Source organism: Meleagris gallopavo, chromosome 25, assembly GCF_905368555.1.
Source record: "Meleagris gallopavo chromosome 25, MGAL_WU_HG_1.1, whole genome shotgun sequence".
In the NCBI taxonomy this organism is placed as follows: domain Eukaryota; kingdom Metazoa; phylum Chordata; class Aves; order Galliformes; family Phasianidae; genus Meleagris; species Meleagris gallopavo.
Genome location: NC_139428.1, coordinates 1750544 through 1771858, shown reverse-complemented (window position 1 = coordinate 1771858; position 21315 = coordinate 1750544). Strand labels below are relative to the sequence as shown.

General features: G+C 43.8%; 1 protein-coding gene across 1 annotated transcript in view; it reads left to right on the top strand.

The window, feature by feature from the left end:
* Positions 1-395: 395 nt before the first annotated feature.
* RLF (RLF zinc finger) overlaps positions 396-21315 on the top strand; it is a 28198-nt gene continuing 7278 nt past the window's right edge. Inside the window, exons 1-6 of the mRNA XM_085208993.1 lie at positions 396-664; positions 5827-5981; positions 11723-11804; positions 17934-18066; positions 19389-19591; positions 20306-20442. Coding sequence (XP_085065119.1) covers positions 512-664; positions 5827-5981; positions 11723-11804; positions 17934-18066; positions 19389-19591; positions 20306-20442 — 863 coding nt within the window. The 5' untranslated portion in view covers positions 396-511. The remainder of the gene's footprint in view (positions 665-5826; positions 5982-11722; positions 11805-17933; positions 18067-19388; positions 19592-20305; positions 20443-21315) is intronic.

Genomic DNA, 21315 nt, shown 5'->3' with positions numbered 1-21315 from the left:
GTACTGCAGATGGGGCCTCACGAGGGCACAGGGGGACAATCCCCTCCCTGTCCCTGCTGGCCACCCCGGCCCCCAGAGCCGCCGGGACTCTCCGCCCAGAGGACTCTCCACCCAGACCCCCTCAGCGGCCTTTACGCACCATCACCCGAACGGACCCCATCAGGAATTTCCACCGCCTTTTATTTCCGCGCGGGCGCAGAATTACGGATACACCCCCAAAGGCGCGGCGAAATACCTCACGACACGCGACAACTCCGACGTGAGGGCTGTGACGTCATCGGCGCCGTTACGATCTGAAACCCCCTCAGATCCGCACCGACTTCACCCCACAGCGACACGCTTCCGGCCGCCCCCGGAAGAGCTCACCCCGCACTCTTCCGCTATTTCCGGTCACGTGCTCAGCGCCGCCGTGCGTCGCATCACGTGCGCATCACGTGCCGCCGTCCCGGGCCGCTGAGGTCGGCGGCGCCGTCACGTGACCCGTGCCTACGCGCGGCGGGGCCGAGCGCAGATGGCGGACGCTGAGGCCGAGGCGGCTCCGCGGGCCGAGATGGCGCGGCTGGTGGCGGCGCTGCGGGGCCGGCTGTGGCAGCTGCAGACGGAACTGTGCGAGCAGGAAGTCTCGGAGGCGTCGTCCCGGGCCTACTGCCGCGGCTTCTGCCAGGTACGGGCCGCGGCGAGGGGCCTCTCAGCGCGGTGAGGCCGTTGCGAGACTTCGGCGCGGCGGGAGTTGGCGGAGCGCGGCGGGGGGGCGCTGTCGCGGTGTCGCGGTGCCGCGGTGCGGGGCCGCCGGTGCGGTGAGGCGGAGCGCTGCGCCTTTGGGCCGCGCGGGGCATCGGGGCGGATGGGAGGGAACGGGACGGGACGTTCTGCGTTCATCGCGGTTGGGAACGGCGCCGTGTGGGAGTCCGGCCGGCCGGGCTGCCCGTGTGCTGCGTCCGGGTCAGTGCTCGGTGCGAACGGTGGTTTAATGCCGACGATGAACGGTTTTTGGATTAAATCATTAAGTTCTTGAGCTTGGTTAAGTGTTGTGGGTGAGCGTGGCTTACTTGTGATACAGTAATCTGTGCGGTTAATGAGTTACTGCTTCCTGAACGGCATCTGTTAGTGAGAGCTGTGCGGTTACATCATCTGTTGTTGTTGGGTTTGGGTGTTTTTCCTCTTCAGTTCGAAAGCGTTCTGTGCTTAAAACCCTACCTGCCATCCAGTGCTCCCACCCGGCCTTCCTTTCTGAATGGAGGGGCAACACCAGCTGCTGACTGTGGCCAACAGCTTCACAGGTGTCTGAAATGTGGTGTTAATCCTCACAGGGTCGTTATACACCTGTAGGCTGTGTGCTTGGCCATGCTGTTCTTTTGGGGAAATCAGAGAATCAGTAAGGTTGGAAAAGATCTCTGAGATCGTTCATTCCAACCACCCACTCACCACAGTATTGCCCATGGACTGTGTCCCTCAGTGCTACCTCCCCGAGATTCTGGAGCACCTCTGGGGATGGTGACTCCACCACTCCCTGTGCAGCCTCTGCCATTGCATCACTGGTGATTTTGAGAAGATCTTCCTAATACCCAACCTGACCCTCCCCTGGTGCAACTTGAGGCCATCACCTCTCATCCTGTCACTGTTACCAAAAGCAGAGGCTGACTCCCACCTCCCCACAACCTCTTTTCAGGCAGTTGTAGAGAACAGTGAGGTCGTTCCTGAGCTCCTCTTCTCCAGGTGGACCCATCCCATTCCTTCAGCCGCTCCCCAGCACTGTGCTTCAGACCCCTCACAGCTCTGTTCCTTCTCTGCACGCACTCCAGACCCTCCATGTCTTTCTCACAGTGAGGGGCTCAAGGCTGAGCACAGCACTAAGGTGCAGCCCCAGCAGTACCAGCAGAGATGGTCACCTCCTGCTGGCTGCATTGCTGCTCACACAGCCAGGATGCTGTGGGGCTCCTTGGCCACCTGGGCACCCTGCTGGCTCACATCCAGCCAAGTGTCACCAACGCCCCTAAGTCCTTCTCTTCACAGCTCTTGGCTGCTGTGCCCCAAGTCCACAGCGTTGCATGGGGCTGTTGTGACCAAAGTGCAGCACTCAGCACTCTGTCTCACTGAAGCTCATCCCATCAGCCTCAGCCCAGCAACCAGCCTGCCTAGCTCCCTCCATAGCTAACCTCAGGCAGATCGATGCTTCCCCCAACTTGATGCTGTCTGCAAACTTAATGAGGGTGCTCAGAATTTACCACAGTGCTGGAAAGGTTTGTTAGGTTCTGGTATTCATGCTTTGCAAACTTCAGAGTGCAGCTCACACATACTGCAGTTTATCTACCTAGATAGAGATTTGTGACCATGCATTTACATGGAAATCTCTGTAAAATGTGTTACTTCTGCCTTGTTTCAGGCTTTACAAAAATGACCTCCAGTGCTGTTTATTGCAGCCAAATGTTGGAACAAGAATTTGGCAGATATTTGGCAGATATTGTCAAGATGACCAACACGTGTATTCATTTGGTCACCCAGAATAAACTTATCCAGTGCTGTCATCAGTTTTGGACAGTTCTGATTGCCGTGATTGTTCTCTTAGAGATCCAGGGGAGGACAAGCAGTTGTTGAGTTGTCACCCAGCCACTTCAGTGGGGTGTGAGTTTGTGATGGTGTTGTGCTGTCAAATTATGCTATGGGAGGGTGTGATTTTACAACACTGTTTCCCCTTCTATCTGGGGATGTTTGTGGATATGGCACTGAGCTCTAGTGATAAAACTTCTCAAGGACTGGGTGTCTGCTTCTAAGTTAAACTTAATAGAAAGTTGAATTGAGGTACTTAACAGCTTGGAGGCCACCACTGATATCTTGTCATCTGCTCACTGAACTGCAGCAGGTCTTGCCTAGAGAGAAACTCACTTCAGTTGTGTTTAAGTAGGGTCTGGAGGTGTAGTTGTGGTGAGGGCCATTAAAATACTTTGGGATTTGCCATCCTGTGGATACATCTGGCACTGTGGGAGCGACTGATGCTGTCAGGGCACAACAGATGTTGAACCAAATAGTATCCAGACAGCTCTGAGCACAGAGAAGCAGCATTGGCAACACAGAAACTTACAGAAACTTGTGCTGCTTTTCTGCACTCTTTCTGGGAGCACTGTCTGATGATGCTCCCTTCTTGGTCACTTACCTCTTGGGCAGGAGAGGAAGATGAGTGTTCAGGATGACATAACTAAGTGTCTCAGCCCTAAATAGTGGGTTGGCTCTGCAGCTGTTGTGATGCACTGCACGTTCACATTATGAGGAACAAGTCTGTTGGGGTAAGTCTATATACACAGACACCAACTGGTAGGGTCGGGCTGTGTGTACATGAGGTTCCTCTGTTGTAAATATGAACCAGTATCAATGAGGCAGAGCGTGCAGCACCTCAGCATCTCATCTGCTGATCCTCAGCACCAGCTGGGTGGGTGAAACTGTTGGGAGGACTTGCAGTTGTGATCTGGTCTGTTAAAGAGGAGCTGTCTTTTTAGTTATGTTAAACTCAAAGCTGGTGTAAGAACAGCTTTGTGAGAAGTGCACCTATGCCCTGCAATGCTGCAATACCTGCTTGGGAATCAGTGCAGAACTGAGGAGCTGGGTCAGTCTGTGGGTTGTGCTGTAGGTGGATGCTTGTGGCCCCTGTTGTCTGCATCCCACTCTGGTTACATCTGTGGCTGTAGTCAAAGGAAAGAGGATGTAGTGATGGTTTCAGTGCCTGTCTGTTCCAGGAGAAGTTCCAGCTCATTGGCTGCTCAAAGAATTGCTGACTTTAGATGACCTCAGTGGTAAGATAGCACTGAGGGGAAGGGTGTAGTGTTTTCTAGCAAATGTGTATACTTTCGGGAAACATTGTAGAACGTTTTACAGGCCTTGTACTGTGGTAGAATCATAGTCACTGAATCGTTTGCGTTGGAGAGGACCTTTAAAGGCCATCCAGTCCAACTCCCAGCAGTGAGCAGGGACCCCCACAGCTCCACGTGGTGCTCAGAGCCCCTCCAGCCTGAAAATGATGTATGTGCCTGTCATAACCAAGTACTAAATTGGGTAAGTTGCCATTAATGGATGTACTTTTAGACAGGAACAGTGATCAGTATATTTTATTTCTGCAGTCACTGTAATGGTAGACTCCTAGCAGGGTTTCTGAATAGATGATTTCATGGCAGTCATCAGTCATTTGAGTATCTCAAGGAATTACAGCTTGACAGCCTTTGTAATTCTTCTAATGCCTTATTTTTTTATTAAATCCTCCACTAGTTTCTTAGAGAGGCACTTACATCAGTAAACAACCATTAGTAACTCATTGCTTTTGTTAATGAGCTTTGTGTGGTTTTTAAGGATGGTTTCTGTAGACTTCCAGCCTCTTTAAAGCTGTTAACGTTGTGGTTTGGGTTAGTTTATAGTTGAATTCGTACAGGGGTTATATTACTGAGTTCTGGGAGAATAGCCTGCAAAACAGTCTTAGTTTTAGTATTTCCATAGATTTCATTGTTAAACATCACATGTGGTTGTGCTGGTTGAGTAGATGTCTGCATTCTTTATATTTTGACCCTAGGACCGTTAAGGTATGGGTTAGATCACTGACACAGCATTGGGCAGTGTACAGAACAGCATGGAACTAGCTGCTTTTTTCTTGCTATGTTGATCACTTCAGAAGTTTCTGACCATGATAATGACTGCATTTATTTTAGCAAGCTCACCGTCGTGCCTGGTCAGCAGTGTCCTGTCACAGTCTGATGTAATCACACGTTGTCTCGGGGTGTCGGAGGCACAGCCTGAAGTGATAGGACTTGACCAAACCCCTGTGACAACTAAACTCTTCCCATACAGTCTCGGCTCTGAGGATTGCCCAAAGCTCAGCATCGTTGCCTTTTTTTCTTTGGAGCTGACCTTAATGTTGGTAGCTGGTTTGGACTGGAGGAGGTAAGAACACCAGCTGTAGGGTGCCTGCCTTCAGAGAGGAGGTGCTGCCTGGAAGCAGGACTGCACTGTCCTTAGCTCAGCACCCTGCCTGCTCTGTGTTATGCAGTGGTTGGTAGGAAAACAACGCCCCGCTGATTGGAGGTCTAAGAAGCTGAGGAAATGCTACTGTCAAAACTGTACTATTTTTCTTGAAGCAGGCTGGATTTTAGGTGGCTTCTTCAGTACTGTGCCTGTGTTTGGAGCATGGGTACGTAATGGTGTGATCTGGGTTCTGTAGTTCTGTAGTTCTCTACTGATGGCTCATGTTTGTTGTATTGATGTATGTGTGTCTTTAATACAGCACAGCTTGATAGATGTTCTTAATCTCAGTGTTGGGATGTTTTACTGAGGGATGAGGTTTAGTGGGAAGTATTGGTGGGAGGTGGTCTTAAACTGAGCCAGGGAGGTTTAGGTTAGATGCTGGGAGGAAGTTTTTCACACGGAGGGTGGTGAGGCACTGGAACAGGCTGCCCAAGGAGGCTGTGGATCCCCATCCCTGCAGGCATTCAAAGCCAGGCTGGATGTGGCTCTGGGCAGCCTGGGCTGCTGGTTGGTGACCTGCACACAGCAGGGGGTTGGAAGTGATGAGCACTGGGATCCTTTTCAACCCAGGCCATTCTGTGATTCTATGTGGACAGTTGGATTGGATGATCTCAGAGGTCTCTTCCAGCCTTGGTACTACTGTGATACCATTGCTACGTGTGTGGATCTGCCTTTGTGACACTTGCACAGAAGAAGCCCTCCTTTAGAATAAGAATTCGCTTTCAGAATTCACCCACCATCTCTACTGGATATGGCACGTTGATGATTGTTTCTTAAAGAAAAGCGTACTTTGAGGCCTTCTAACAAAAACCCATTTTCTTTCAGACACTTCTTCACTACGCTGGCAGTCGGGGTGCATCAGAACATATTTTACCTTTTTTGGAAGTATATCGGATCTCCATCCAAAGCTTTGCCAACGCACGGCCTTACTTGACCACGGAATGTGAGGATGTTCTCTTGGTGCTGGGCAGGCTGGTGCTGTAAGTGTTAAGTTGGTACACTTTTGTTTTAAAATACATTTAAAAAAAAAAGGCATAAATGATACTTTATAAATGAACAGAGGAGTTGTTGAAATACAGTGTAATACTTAATTTGACAGCTGTGTTTAAGGTGCATTATGTAGTTCCTCCGTACCTGGGTAGGTGTGAAGGTATTAGGAAGGTTCTGTTCCTTCACAAAGGTTCTAAAAGTTATTTCTTTAGTAGAAAAAGCTTAGTTCTCGTTGAGTGCATCTTTACTGCTAGACTTTCATGCATAGATAAAAAAGCCTGCATTGGTCTTGGTGCAATTGCTGCCTTTGTGTGTCCTCCTGCTTGTAGTGCAGGAAGTTACGAGGAGATCCCCTTCTGAAAACTGTTTGTGTTGGTTACTAAGTTTTGTGTATGGGATAGCCACGTGTGGTTTAACCTGAGCTCTCTGACCAGTTCTGTAGGCACTCGGATGATTTAAAGCAGAACGATTCTTGTAAAGCAATTCTCCTTTTTATTCCTGTTTTTACTGGTGGAAGCAAAGTTGGAATTTCTCTTACTTCCTCACAGACACTTTCAAGTGCAGGGATGCTGTTTGTGATTGCGAAAACCGTAGTGTAAGGGCTTTCAAAACCATCAGTTAACAACCTTAGCCCCAGAAGGATAACAGCACTGCTGGTGAGGTTTTGTTCAAGGCAGAAGGGCGAAGTTTCTGAGCTTTAGCTATAAAGCTCTTTGTAAAATATGAGTAGTTTAGCCTTCCAGTGGGCTGACTTTTCTCTGTTTTCTCTGTCAGTAGTTGGCTTGCTTGTGATCTGAAGTCAAGTGTTTTTGAGAAGCAACACGTTTTGTAATGTATGAATTTGAAATATCAGTCAGAACCAGATATCTCCTTATGATGCTTTTTTTTTTTAAATATTTGGAGTTAAGAGAAAATATGAACTAGCAGTGGTTTATTTTTTTTCTACTTCTGTCTAGGAGAGAAAAATACATGAAATCAGATTCCTTCCCACCTGAATTACTTTACAGTTCTCTCCTTGTTTGTTTAATTTAAGATGCTTACATGGAAACTGAAAGCTTACACTGTAAATCGTTCAGCTCATGGCCTTGTGGTTTCCTGGGCTGCATTGAGTGAAGAGGAATTGTCTTGGGCCTCATATATAATATCCCAATGTTGCCAAAAATAACTTGTTTTAATGAAAAATATATTAGAAAATAAGAGCAGCAACAACACAACAAAACTAGTGGGATGTGTGACCTTGTAGCTGTGAAAGCAAGCATCAGTGCCTGGTTTGATGGCAGTGGCTGCAGCTCTCAGTGAGCTCTCAGGGTGTTGTCAGAGATTTCTGATGAAGTTTTACTCTTCCTGTGCTTCATCCATGAAAGCAAAGTTGTTGACAAATGGATGAACTGCCAAAAGGTGATGGCATGAATAAGTTGTGACTGTGAAGTGAGGGGTGTCTTCCTATGGTAAGAGACGTGGTCAGGTTTTTGAGCTGATTTGCAACTCTACACATTCCTCTTGAAGACTGGCAGGTCATATGTTTATGTTGACTGAAATTGGAGTAAAAAATACACAAAAAATTGATGTCTTTCTCAGCAATTTTGAAAACTATTTTCAAATTCTGTTATCAGAATGGAAAGTAGGGCTGCATGTTTTCCTCTGTTCACAGGACTGTTTAGCCAACGCATTAAAATGCATGAAATCATTTGCCATAACTTGAGCTTGCCATAATTCAGTTTGGTTTGAAGCACAACACAGTTGATTTTTGACCTCAAAGACATGACCGCTCCTTTAAATGAGTGAAACAAATCCACCCAAAATGTTAAATCCATCTGCCATTTTTAATCTTCAAGTTCTGGCACAGAATTTTCCTCGGATTCCATAAATGCCTTGATTTCATTCCACAAACTGTAAAATCTTTTTAACATTTTACCCCAACTTAGCCACCTTCCTTCAGAAAAATGAAGAACGACCCATAACCAGTACAGATGCTAAGGAACTCCAGGAGCTGGCGATGATTCAGTCCCTTGGATTGATGACATTCACAGCTTTGATGATGATTTGCATGGCATTATCCATTTTTAAGCTTTTGCAGATACATTTTCTTGATGTACGGCGTGGTGATATTTAACCAGACGTGAGTTGCCGTGGCAATTGCATCCTCTTCTATTAATTTTGTAAGTCCCACTGTTTTACCAACCACCATTGGGGCACCACAGAAGATCAGAAGTTAGAAGGGCCCACAAAGATCACTGAGTCCAACTCTTGGCTCTATACAAGACCACCCAAAATTCAAACCCTGTATCTGAGAGCCTTGTCCAGATGCTCCTTGAACTCCATCAGCTTCAGTAGCTCTACCAGATCTGCTGACAAAGGTTAAAGAAAATGGCTTTAATGTAATTTTTTTACTGCTTCATACAAATCAAGAGATCTAGTTGTGTGTTTTAGTGGCAACAAAGAAAGCATTTCATTATCAATACCTCTAATGAGAACGGAGCCGTGTCTGTAATGTCAGTATTTTCACTGACTGCCAAAGCATACTATTTGAAATTAGCTGCTTCATTCTCCATATTTCTCTCAATAGCTTTTCCTGTTTTTCCATCTGTTTGGCTGCAGTCTGCTGATCTTACAGAGATCCATTTTTTTTTATTAGGATGAGTTCTTGTCACGTTGCTTATAGCTGCTGCTGTGATGTGTGGGGCTGCAGGCCAGGCAGGCTGCTTCAGCTGGTGCCCAACACATCTCTTTGCAAAACACCTTGACATTTTTCACTCTGTCTAATCATATTCCCATCCTTTTTTTTTTTTTTTTTAAATCATTATTCTCCTGGTTCCTACTCATTTAGCTTTAAGTTTGCCTTCTGTCTTTGTATGTGGGGTCACTGATGCCTGGAGTACAGCTTCTTTCATCTTTCAGGATGCAGCTTGTATACTTGGCTCACTTTGTGGCTGATGTGGTAGAATCATCGTGTTCTTGTTATGGTTACAATTGAGAGGAATCTGAAGAATGAAAGGCAGTGTGTGAGGTCATGGGTAGTTCTGTGTCACGGGCTGTTAGGTGTGCTGTTTTACTCACTCTGAGCTCTCCCATCATATCTTTCTGTAAGCTTAAATGGGAAGGAGAGAGGAGCTGAGGCAGGGAATTAGAGGTGAAAGTTAAGTTCTGTGAGGAAGGAAGAATATTACTTGATTAGGGATATGGAAATGTGCTGTCCTGATGGGACTTCTGGGAGCTGTCATAGACACAAACACTGTTTTCATACTCCCCTCATCCCCTGAAAATTGATGCTGTGCAGTGTGAGGATGTTCTGGTCCATTGCCTAATGTTAGAAAATAGAAGGAAAGCTTGGAGTGGTTGTGGTGTGCAGGGGGGGCGAGTGAGTGTGAGGGAAGAGGAATGGTCTTCGTTGTGGCCCTTGGATCAAATAGAATTCAGGATGCTCATTTCCACAGCAGCAAAGCACAGGATCATGGAGGCTGGGAGGAGTATCTGCCCAGCCCCAGCTATTAAGGCAGTCATTTGAAAGGGAGTTCAGCATTTCCACACCTTCAGCAAGGCGTTTTATGGACTTTTTCAACCACTGGAAGAGAGATCTGAATATCTAAGTAGAGATAACTATGGTTAGAGCAGTGAGTCTGGTGAGTATTGCTTCCAGGAGGAGAGCCCTTGCTTTTCATAGCACCTCTGTGAGGAGGCAGGTGTGGTAGTTCAGTATCTTTGCATGTCTAACACAGCATTACTCTGTCTAATAAACTGTTGTAATTTAATTCACTAACTCAGATGTAGCACTCTGCTGGCTGTCCTTAAGGGTTAATTCAACTCAGAACAAATGCAGAGTAACATCTGGCTGCAGGTGGATTATTCCTGCTGGTCTTTTAACACAAATTGCTGTCTATAAAAGTGGTGGTATAATAATTGTATGCAGATATGAAGTGTTGGGTTTGTTTGACTCAGAGTTGCTCTGCAGAATAAAGAAAGTGAAATCAAGGAGTACTTTATGGGTAGAAAGCATGAAATGAAGGAGAAACCCCAAGGCCTTGTTCTTTAACAGAGCAAAGGAGTGGGAAGGTTGAACAGCTTTCAGTAGAGTTACACCATAAAACTGTGCCTTTGAATTGTACAGAGTGATGTGAGGAAGAACCAGCAGCATTCTGCTGAGCTAAAGCCAAAGCTGTTCTGCTCAGTAGCAGTTGACTTTCTCTTTGGGGAGAACAGCATCTCCTTCATTTCTTGTTCTCACCCAGAGTTGCAGTGAACGGCCGTTCTTCCCTCTTGCTTCCAAGGGAGGACAGAGAGTCTTTGTGCAGCTGTACGTGAGTAACTTCTAACAAAAAAATAAAGACAATCACTTGTTTTTCTTGGCAAAAAAAAAAAAAAAAAAAGAATCCCAACAAATCTCTGATTGGCTTTTGAGGTTGTGCTGTAAGCTGTGACGTGGTGATGTACTCCTGGAGCTTCACACTTCAGAAATGGCTCCAGGAGAAGATTTCAGGACTCAAAGATTTCTTGGCTCAACTCAGTTCTGGGTTGCTACAACAGATGATATTTTTCTAGGTGTAAACTCAGCCCTTGTATTTTCATAGGCTGATATCTCAGTCTGTATTCACATAATGCTTTGGGAATCATGTATAAGAGTCTCTCCATAGCCAGATAGCACCCAAGTGCTTAACTGCAGGAAAAACTCTGTGAAACCTCATTTTGCCTTGTAGTTTAAGCCTGCTATCTTTCTATAACCAGTACATATATGAAAGAATATTTTTACAGCAAGTTTTTTTTCCCCAAATTAAATTAGTGGAAGTAGATAGGACAGTTGAGTCTTCAACAAAAGAAAATGAAGTGTGCATCTGAAGACTTTAAAAGCACATTGTCAGCAAAGTTGGGTAGTACCCAAACTCACATTTGCTTCATGGCCATCTCTGTCTTTTACCCTTCCCCTCACTTGGCTCTTCTGTCTCTGGGAGCAGTGTGTCCATTGGGAGTGGAGGTATTTAGCAATAATTAGCATGAATTAGAACTATTGAACAATGTAGGTCTAACTTAGAGCAATAATTCGGTGTGGTTCTTGTATGGGAGCCTTGGCTGATTTTTCTTTCTTAATGTTGATGTGAACTGTGGGAACTTTTCTGCTGCACATCAGTCCTATGGCTTCTCTAGATGTTGCATTGTGGCTCATGATTTAGTTTGCCTTGATGTTGTTCTGTGCAGCACTTGGGGTTTTTGTTGTCTGTGTGCTCAGTGTAAGCTTAGATAACCCCTGTTTGTGAACAGTGGAGGCAATAGTCTTAGTGCTCTGTCTCCAAAGAAACTAGGCAGTGTTGATCAAGACTTTCCCCTGAAATACAGCGAGTGTTCTGAATGTCTACAGTCATTTCCTTCTTGTTTTTTCCTCCTTAAAAATTAGCATTAGCCTAATGGCTTAAATGAAGGAACACCAATTAGGTCTGACTTTCTCCTCCATTTCAGAAGAGTAGAAATTCTGTAGTGCAAAGTTCCTAAGCTGCATTAAACAACTTCCTTTTTGATGCTAGCAATCTTATCCCAGGAAGGTTGTGCACTGTGAAAAGAAGTGCTCCTCTGTATTGACAACTGATGGTTCTGGGACTGGTGTTGGCCTTTAATTGATTTATGCAGTCAAATGTATTTCAGTGTTACTGTCACTTCTCTGTTAAGTAATGTCTGTCACAAATGTTATCTATCATAAAAACAGAATTTGTAAGGTAGCTTGCTTACTTGCCTCTTACTTTTCCAGGAGTTGTTTTGAGCTACTCCTTTCAATTCCTGAAAGTGACTTGCCACATGAGGTGTGGCTAGAATTCCATCAGTCCATACAGGTAAGTGTTCTGGATTTCTTTTTTTTCCAATTTTACGTATTTTTTTAATATATATTTTCCTTTTTAAAAAATCCTTATTCAGCCTTTACTCAGGTTTAGTAACATATCTTATTTTAAGAAGAAACACATACAGCACACTGTATATTTTGATCCAATTTAGCATGCGATCTCAGATGTGAGTAGAGATATGCTAGGGAAGAGCTGCTGTTAAGAAGACACACTGTTCACTTTGGTTGTTTGAGTGGCTGAATGTCATCATCTGAGGACAGCAGTCTTTTGAGGAGTACAACTTCAGCCTTGCCCAAGTCGATAGTTTTGTTCTGTAGTTACATCTTGCTGCAGGGGAGGCAACAGATGATGTATGTTTACTGTGTCTAAGACAGTGGCTTGGGCTCATCTGGGACATGAAACACATTAGCAGAGAGGGGCTTGGGACAGGTATCACTAGGAGGCAGCAAACCTCAGCTGCTGTAGCACAGTGCTCAAAAATGTGCTTGTGTCTTCTTTGGCACTTGTTACTTGGAAAGTGCTTTTTGTGTTTAACACATACCTGTCCTTAGATAAGATAAGTTTGTGTATCCAGGAGTTGTCTTTTGTGTGTGTGTGTCTTATAGAACAGTGCAGAGCTCAAGACTCTGTAATCCAGATTCTTTCTCTGATAAATAGTTCCCAGAAGGGATATTTGAGTCACGCTGCTACATGTAATGCATGCTGAGAACTAGTGACTTCCTAAAGCTGTCTCTTGCAGTATTGCTGCATTAAGCACTTGTAATTTAAGAGATTCTTCTTTGTCTTGTGTATGTTACACAATTTCTCAACAGTAAGAGCTGTGAATATCTTGAATTACATGCTTTTGTTCAAATGATGCCACAGGAATTGGCATAAATTCTCAGGACTTGTGGTAAAACTGTTAGTTGATAGTGACATCCATGGCAGCACCCTCTTTGCTATCTGTCCCCTTAGTGCTCAGCCCAAGGCTCTCTGCCCTGGCATCCCTAACAGCAGGGAATGTCTGAATCCCTCTCCCACAGGAATGTTTTGAAAAGACTTAAGTGCCTGGTGTCATACTGCTGAGAAAGATGAGAAGTGGGAGCTGTCAGAAAGTGCTTCACTTTTGTGGATAAGATGCAGGGTTTGCTAGCACATCTGTAGCAGTTCTCTTAATCTCCCAGTGATGTTTGTGGTTCCTATATCATCACATGCACAGCTCTCCTAAAGCTCCAACCTGAGCATTTTTGGGCAGCAGTGCTGACTTAACATGTCACTCACCTGTCAAATTCTACTGGCACGCCATCTAGCTGTGTACAAAGTGGGGAATTGATCTTGTGTTAATCAAAAAATAAATATTAAAAAAATTTTCCCTCTGAGACTCTTTCTGATGAATTTGTTTTCAAACTGTACAGGAAGGGAAGACCTGAGAGAAGGAGCAGCTATGTGAGCATGATGGTTGCTTAGGTCATTTTGCAAATGCTTGAATACAGCTTGAAACTTTTGTGTGTTGTAGCTTTTTTAGGTTCTTAGAACTGCTTAAGAGCTCTTGGAGCTCTGGCTGGGGCACTTAAAGTCACTTGAATACTCAGGGTGTGACTGTACTGCTGAATTGGTTTTCTTTGACCTTGTAAGTGACATTTCAGATTCAAGGGCAGAAGTCAGTTACTGTAAGCATCACACATCTTTGAAATCTGTAAATTAGCACCAGCTCTTCTACTGCTATCAACAGCTGCTTTTTGAGATGGTCTTACAGACAGGTGTCTTGCTGGTTAGCTTTTTGAGTAATTTTTAGAGATTGCTTAGTCTTTAATAATGAATTTCAATTAGTGAGCATGCTAGGAAGTATGCTTTTTGTTTTTCTGTCAGAGTGGTTTCAGGTGGAAGCACTGTCTCACACTAAGTGGACTTGCAGTACATGGAGTAAATGCACTGGATGTGCAGCCCCTTGAAGCTGTCTGTTGTGGAAGAGTCGTGGCACAGCTGGATTTAGAAGAGAGCTCCAGTTTTTTACCCTGTAGGACTATTTTGGATCAGGTTGCTGAGGGTTCTCCTTCTCATTCTTAGTCATGTTAAGCATCTTTAAGAGTGTGAACACCAAAATGCTCCAGTGAGCACATGCTTTATCAGGATTTCCCTTTATTATGACTGTTCTGTTGACTCTTACAATTAATAAAGACTTTAGCTCCCTCTGGCTTCTGAGTATTACCCTTCACTCTCTTTTCCTGTGGTTGCACAGACCCCTCTGAAGGCCTTTGCTGGACTTGCTCCACGATGGCAAGTGTGTTGTACTGGAGGGCCCCAGTCAGTGTGTTGTACTACAGTAGAGCCTCAAAAATAGCAGACAGAGGGGAATAAACACTTGGCCAACCTCTTAGTCGTGCTCTTGTTAAGGCAGTTCAGCATTGGTGACCTTGTTTGCTGTAAAGGCTCAAGGCAGACTGATGTTTCCCTTACAGACCCTAAAGGCCAGTTCTACCAAGTTGGTCACCAGCCTCCACAGATACTTAACATAAAAATAATAGCATGTCCTGAGGCAGAAGAGGCCCACAAGGATCATTGAGTCCAACTCCTGGCTCAACAAAGGACTACCCAAAATCCAAACCGTGTTTCTGAGAGCATTATATGAATGTTTCTTGAGCTGCAGCAGGTGACTTGGGGTGTTCTGTGCCAGGTGCAGTGCTTTGCGTTTCCCTGTGTGGAACTTGCTGAAGTCCTTGTCAGCTCCTTCCTACAGCTTGTTGGAGCTCCTTCTGAACCACAGCTCTGCTCTGCAGCATGCCTGCTGTTCTCCAGGTTTTGTATGAGGTACAGACCAGCAGAAAATGTATTCTTCCACATTATTCAGCCCATGAATAAAGATGTTGAAAATGTCAGCCTAGCATTGACCCTTGAAAAGTGCTAGTAAGAGACAGCTGCTCTTTAGTCTTTGTATAGTTGGTCACAAAGCTTCTGAACCTGACAGTTGAGCTCGTTTTGCCACCCACATTGTTCTCCCCTTTTCCATATTGTAACAAGTTAGTTGTGGAGATGCTATGGGAGACTGTTTAAAGTCTTGCTGTGTCTGTGTGAGCAACGCTGACTGCTCTCATGTCACCTGCAGTCTGTTGCCACAGAGTGTATTCAGGTTGATCAAGTATTTCTTGCTAAAGTAAGTCCTTTCTATTTCCAGTCCCACTGTTGTTGGTCTTTATGTGGCTGAAGATCATTTTCAGGAGAATTTGTCTCACTCTTTTGCTGGGGACATTGACTGTGATGACTGACCTGTAATTCCCTGGGTTCTTCTCCTTGGTTTTGGAAAATGAGAGCAATGTGATTTTGTTTTGTGGTTATTTTGTTGGGTTTTTTTCTTCCTGTATGCAGCAGGAGCCTTCCCACAGTAGTCATGCTCTCTGTCTGAAATGAGCAGCAGTACTCAAAGCTGTTGTTTGAGGCTAGCTGGTTACCTTCCTGCTATACTTGCATGGTAAATTGTTAATGCAAATCTGTAGTTAATAAAACAGCACCAAATGCATTCCTAACTAGATTAGGGATACACAAGACATGTATTGCTTGTTCCTAGTCTTCCTTGTGCGTCTTGTGACAATAAGATCTACCACAGATGTAATACTTTTTGCTACAGACCAAGTTGCAGAGCACAGGGTTTTTGCTCATCCTCGAAAATTATGCAGCTGGTGTGTTATGTGAGCATGGAAGAAGGTGGTTGCAATGAGTTCTGTAGTACACACACCTTTCTGTTGTCCTTTTTCATTATTGAGTCTTGGTGTAGTTCTTGCTGGGAATGATTTTTCTCACAAATTTGCACACGTTCTCTGTTAACTGACAAAGCACCCCAAAGTCAGCTGGATGCACAACCTCCTTGAAGAGCCTCGTGCACTGAGTCCATCAGTCACTAGAAAACAAAGCTGTCCAGGTGATGAATGGGTCAGTACAAACTTAAAACTGGACACAGGCTCTGGTGGTGAAGCAGTAATTATTTATCCATTATAGATAAGGCAGGGGGGTTGGAACTTGATCCTTGAGATCCCCTGCAGCTGAAGCCATTCCGTGATGGTGAGTATGCTGTGATCCACTCAGAGTAGGTGTATATAATTAGAGGGGGAAGAGATGAAGGTTGCCTGTTAGCTGTGTTTTCAATTTGGTGCTTCTTAAGTAGCTTGTGGAGCAGAATGGTTTTATTAGGAATCCTTTAAGAAGCTTCTGAGACTCTGACAGCTGTGGATCAATGTAAGTGAAGTCTCACTGCAGGAATGTAATTTTCTGCTCATGAATCTTTTACTGGGAATAAAGCTGCTCTACTTAGTAGATGGGTGCATCACCCAAGAGTTAAATTTAGGTTTTCCTGTGCAGAGACTTATGGTGTGTGATTTGCTGCAGCATTAGAAATGGAAGTGATATCAGTAGCTGGTCTGAAATGAACATCTGATAACAAGAGACTGCTGAACATTGATATCTAATGTATTGAAGGATAGCTAACCGTGAAATGCAAAGATGTCTTTTACTCTGAATGCCGAATGGGAAAGTCCTGAGGAGAAAAACTTGGAGGTTTGGTGGACAAGAAGCTGAATGTGAGCAGCCAGCAGTGTGTGCTTGCAGCCCAGAAGGCCGACAGGCTGCACAGAAAGCAGAGCGGTGAGCAGGCTGGGAGGAGGTTGTCCCCCTCTGTTCTTCTCTTTTGATACCCCACTGTGTTCAGCTCTCAGCCCCCAGCACGGGAAGGATGTGGAGCTGTTGCCATGGGGCTGGAGGAGGCCATGATGCTCATAAGGGAGCACTGTACCCTACAGAGACAGGCTGATAGACCTGCAGTTCTTCAGCTTTGAGAAGAGAAGACTCTGGGTAGACTCAAAGCAACCTTCCAATACCCAAAGAGGGTTTCTAAAAAAGCTAGAGAGGTTTTACAAGGGCCCAGAGTGACAGAACAAAGAGTACCAGATTTAAACTGAAAGAGGGGAGATTTACACTGGGTAATTGGAAGAAATTCGTGGTGGTGGTGGTGGTAAAGGCCTGGCACAGGATGTTCAGGGTTAGCGTGGGTGCCCCATGCCTGGAGGTGTTGGATGGGGTTCTAGAGGAGTGCGTCCCTGCTTGTGACAAGGGGAGGGCAGGATTCCACAGGTCCTACTCAACCCAAGCTGGTCTGTTGTATACCGTGTGATTAAGAATACTGCTAATTGTAAGCACAACTCGTTAGAACCAGGGGATGTAGTTGTGTCAAATCCAGTTAAACTGGAGATGTGGTGAGACTGATGAGAGGAGCACTTTATTGCCCAGGCAGCCACCAACTGCTGTAGTTAATTGGTTTCACTTTGTCAGTTTGGGGGAAATTCTGCTCAGTGATACTGTGAGTTTTTCAGAGAGAATTTTCCTGCTAGAAACACAAGTGCTGGAATCTGAGAGTTCTTTCACAGCTGCTCCCATTGCTCGGATCCTTCCATAGCTTGAGGGTGGTTTTTCATTCATTGCTTCCCTCAGATGAGCAGATAGCTGAATGCCACCAGCTCCCCTTCCTCTGCATTAACCTTTAGAGTGTGTTTGTGAATTTGAACTTCATACCAATGTGCTTTAATACCTCTCAGAGAAACAACCAGCTCCTCCAACCAGCGTTAATGGTAAATATAACATTTGAGGCTCACAATACTTCATATTTAGAGCTGTTTAGTCTTAATTCCTGTTTCTCAAATGGCACTCAGTGCTTTGTTGCAGAATTATCCTTCATCTTTTATATAGCAATTTCTTTATTTCTTTTTATTCAGAGGCTAGAAAATAGTGGTAGATTTAAAAGCGAGGGGAATGCTGCACACATTCATAAAGAAACATGAAAATTGCAGAATTATAACTGGAAAATTTATTATCATTATTATTATTATTATTGAACTAAGAAGTCAGTTAAGTTTCGGGATGTTGAAATTGGCAAACATTATTACAGAATTAGAAATGTACACGAGAAAGGATGATATATTGTTAAAAGCCCAGTGCAAGCACCTCAGAGCAGTAATGGCTCTGAAGAATGGTGTGAAATTGTTAGAATGCAATGAAATATGAAGATATGTAATTAAAAATTACATGATTTTAATGTTTGACGAAGACTTTTAATGATTTATTTCCTTTTTTTTTTTTTTTTTTTTTTTTTTTTTTTAGAATTCACACGATGCTTTACTGGAATTTGGGAATAACAACCTCCAAGTACTGGTGGATATCACAAGGGAAGGAGTTTGGAAAAATCCAGTTCTTATGAAAATTCTGTCCCAGCAACCTGTAGAAACAGAGGAAGGTAAGCAGGAGGCGTTGGCAATGAGGTGGGGTTGTTAAGAAGTAACTCAGTGCACTTTTGGTGAGGAAACAAGGATTTGAAGTCAGAAGGGAGTTACAGTTTCAGTTGCTTTGTGCAGGACGTGTACTGTGTATTCATGTGCTGCTGAGTTCTGTTTATGATTGAAACGTTCTCCCTGGCTTACTGAATGATGATCTGCCAGATCTGCACTGTGGTTACACAAGTGTCATTAATAGGAATTATTTTTTTTCTACTAAAAAAAGAGTTTTTGCTCCATAAGTTTGGCTGCGGAGCACTGATTCTAATATGTGTCATATAGGAATATTTCAGGAATTCCATCACTTCTTCTCTGTTTCATCATACAGAGCTCATTCCTGGATCTTTGTGTATGATTATATGCAGTGTAAGAACACACTGGTTTCTTTCTCCTAATTGTCAAGGGTCTTTTGAATCAAGTGTAGATCTGGAGACTATCAGACTGTCTTTTTGTAGATCTTAATGACTTGGTAATAATGCCATAGCTGCCCTGAAGCATATTTCTTCAGCTAAGGCCAAGTACGTGCTGCATACCTCAAAAGAGAATCAAACTAAGTAGCAAGATTTTCAGTCAGATGTCTTTTGATGCAATGTAAAAATGGCTTTAACTCCTATTGCTGCTCCTTTGTGGTTTTGAACTTCACTGAATAAATTTTGCTAAATAATTACAGAAAAATCATTAGGAGTTGCACTCCTAATATTGAAGTAGCTTGCAGTCTCTTGCAGTGACCAGTTGTATTTGGTTGACCTAGACCAAAAGGCTGGCGTGTTTCAGGACAAAAAAAGTAGCTCAGAAATAACAGTTTCACTCTGAAATTTATTTTGCAAATTGTGGAAATATGGGAGTTTTTAAACAACTTGGGGTGGGAAAAAGAATACTTTGTTGAAATATTCTGCTTCTTTGGAATATAAAGCTGCAATTAAAAGTTGAAGGTACTGAATCTCAACTTAACTGGTGGAATCCTGTTCAAAATCATCTGATCGATGCCCTTTGGGCATTGCTACAACATAACTCCATGCTGCCTTAAGGAATGCTGTCCTTGGTATTATTTCTACCCCCACCCCTGTTTCCTATAGCCCAGCATTCTTTCCCTCCCGAGTTGTTGGGAATTTGTGTGGGAGAAAATACTCCACTTGTTGCTGTCCCTTTTCCTCATCCATAGCATTCTGTAAGGGAGCTGGCCACATTGCACAGCGTTGTAATGAACTCTGAGTGCAGAGAGGCAGCTTCAGGGAGTTGTGAGTTGTGAATTGATGCATTCTCAAAGGCTTTTTTCTTTCCCTAGCTAATAAATTGATTACACGAGAAGGGCCTTCCTTTCTGCAGATGCGAATAAAACATTTGATGAAGTCCAACTGCATCCCACAAGCCACTTTCTTGTCAAAACTGTGTGCAGATTCTCCAGATATTGCAAATGTTGCATCTTTTCGCCAAGCCTACATCACCTGTGTGTGTTCTATGCTGCCTAATGAGGACTCCATTAAGGAGGTTAGTAAATCATAGTCCCTCTTTATTGGGTGTTTATCAATAATTTTCAAATATATTTGCAATACTGAGATCTGAAGCTGAGTGAGTGTTGCAACAGAGTTCCAAAATATCCAGTGATTTATTGGAGATGACAGTAGTAACTGTATCTCTCCTCATCAAGGTAGGTGAGTGTTTCTCTTTTAACTTTCACTGTGGAAGCTTGATTTGAGAAGGGCTGAAGGAAGTCTCAGCCCTTCCTTGCCTTGCAAGCTCTCTCCTCTATAAAATACCATTGATAGAAATGTTCTGGTTTAGTGTCATGTTTTGGAACGTGATTGTTTGGAATTCATGCTTATGGGCAGACAGCAAGAGATTGGATTTTTCAGCAGATCTCTTGACTTTTTTAGACCTGGGTTTTAATTGCCAAAAGGAAAAAAAAGAGAAAAAAAAGAATGCCTGCAAAATGCAGTTGGGAGTTGTAGATAACATTGCCTTTATGTTATATAAGTTCATTTTGCTAACTGCCCAAATGGGAGAGGGTTCTAAAGAAAAGTAAAACTGAGTAGGAATCAGAACTCACTCCTACCAACTCTTGACACCATTCTGTAGCTGAAATGTGTGATGTGAACTCTATTAAAAGGAGACAGTGTTTTGTTTGTGTGCTTGAGACAGCTTCCTTTGACAGAGTAAACATATATTTGTCTTGTAAATGTGCTCTTAATTTATTTTCTTTAGATTGCAAAGGTGGATTGCAAAGAAGTACTGGACATCATATGTAACCTGGAATCTGAGGGGCAAGAAAACACTGCGTTTATTCTTTGTACAACATACCTTACTCATCAGCTTCAAACAGCAAATGTGTATTGCTCTTGGTAAGTAATACATATTATTGCTGCTTTTAATTCTTAGTGACTTTTGTGCGAGAGAATTAAGCTAATAAAGTACAAAAAATACGTAGTGGAAGTGGATTAAGAAATACATCAGGCTAAAATACTTGTTTAGATAACTTACGACAAAATAATAAAAAAAAAAAACTACCACTACCACCAATCTTGCCAACTAAACCACATCCCTCAGAGCCACATCCCCATGGTTCTGGAACATCTCCAGAGAAAGAAACTCCACCACCTCCCTGGGCAGCGTGTTCCACCACTCTGCTGCCCTCCCAGTAAAGAAGTTCTTCATATTTGTATGGAGCTTTGTGTTGCAGTTTTTTTCCTCGTTGCTCCCTGTTTTGTTGCAGTACACAAAAGAAGAGAGACCAGCCCCATCCATTTGACTCCTGAACTTCAGATATTTGTAAATCTCAGAGATTTAGAGTCTTAAAGCACCGGGGAAGAGTTGTATCATTGGAATGCAGATGTCAGCAGCTCTGCTTCGTGCCCTGCGGGAGAGCTGTATTGTGACTCATTGTGCCCAGTTGGAGTTTCTATCTAAAATGTTAAGACTGTGATTGTGGTTGTGTTGTTTTTTTTTCTTGACTATAAAGGGAGTTTAAACAATTTGTTCAACTCTAGATATCTGTATTAAACAAAATAAATCCTCTTGTCTTTACCCATTAAATAACAGGAGGCAAACTGTTTTCATCCACTGCACGCATGGAAGTAAGGCACAGTAACTGTTCTTGTCAGCATTTCTAGGAGATGGAGACCTGATGGAAGTGTGCAGTGTTTTTTGGTAACACTTAAATTGTTGTGACATCAACTCTTAAGGTGTGTAGACTCCATGCAGGTTGTGTATATCAG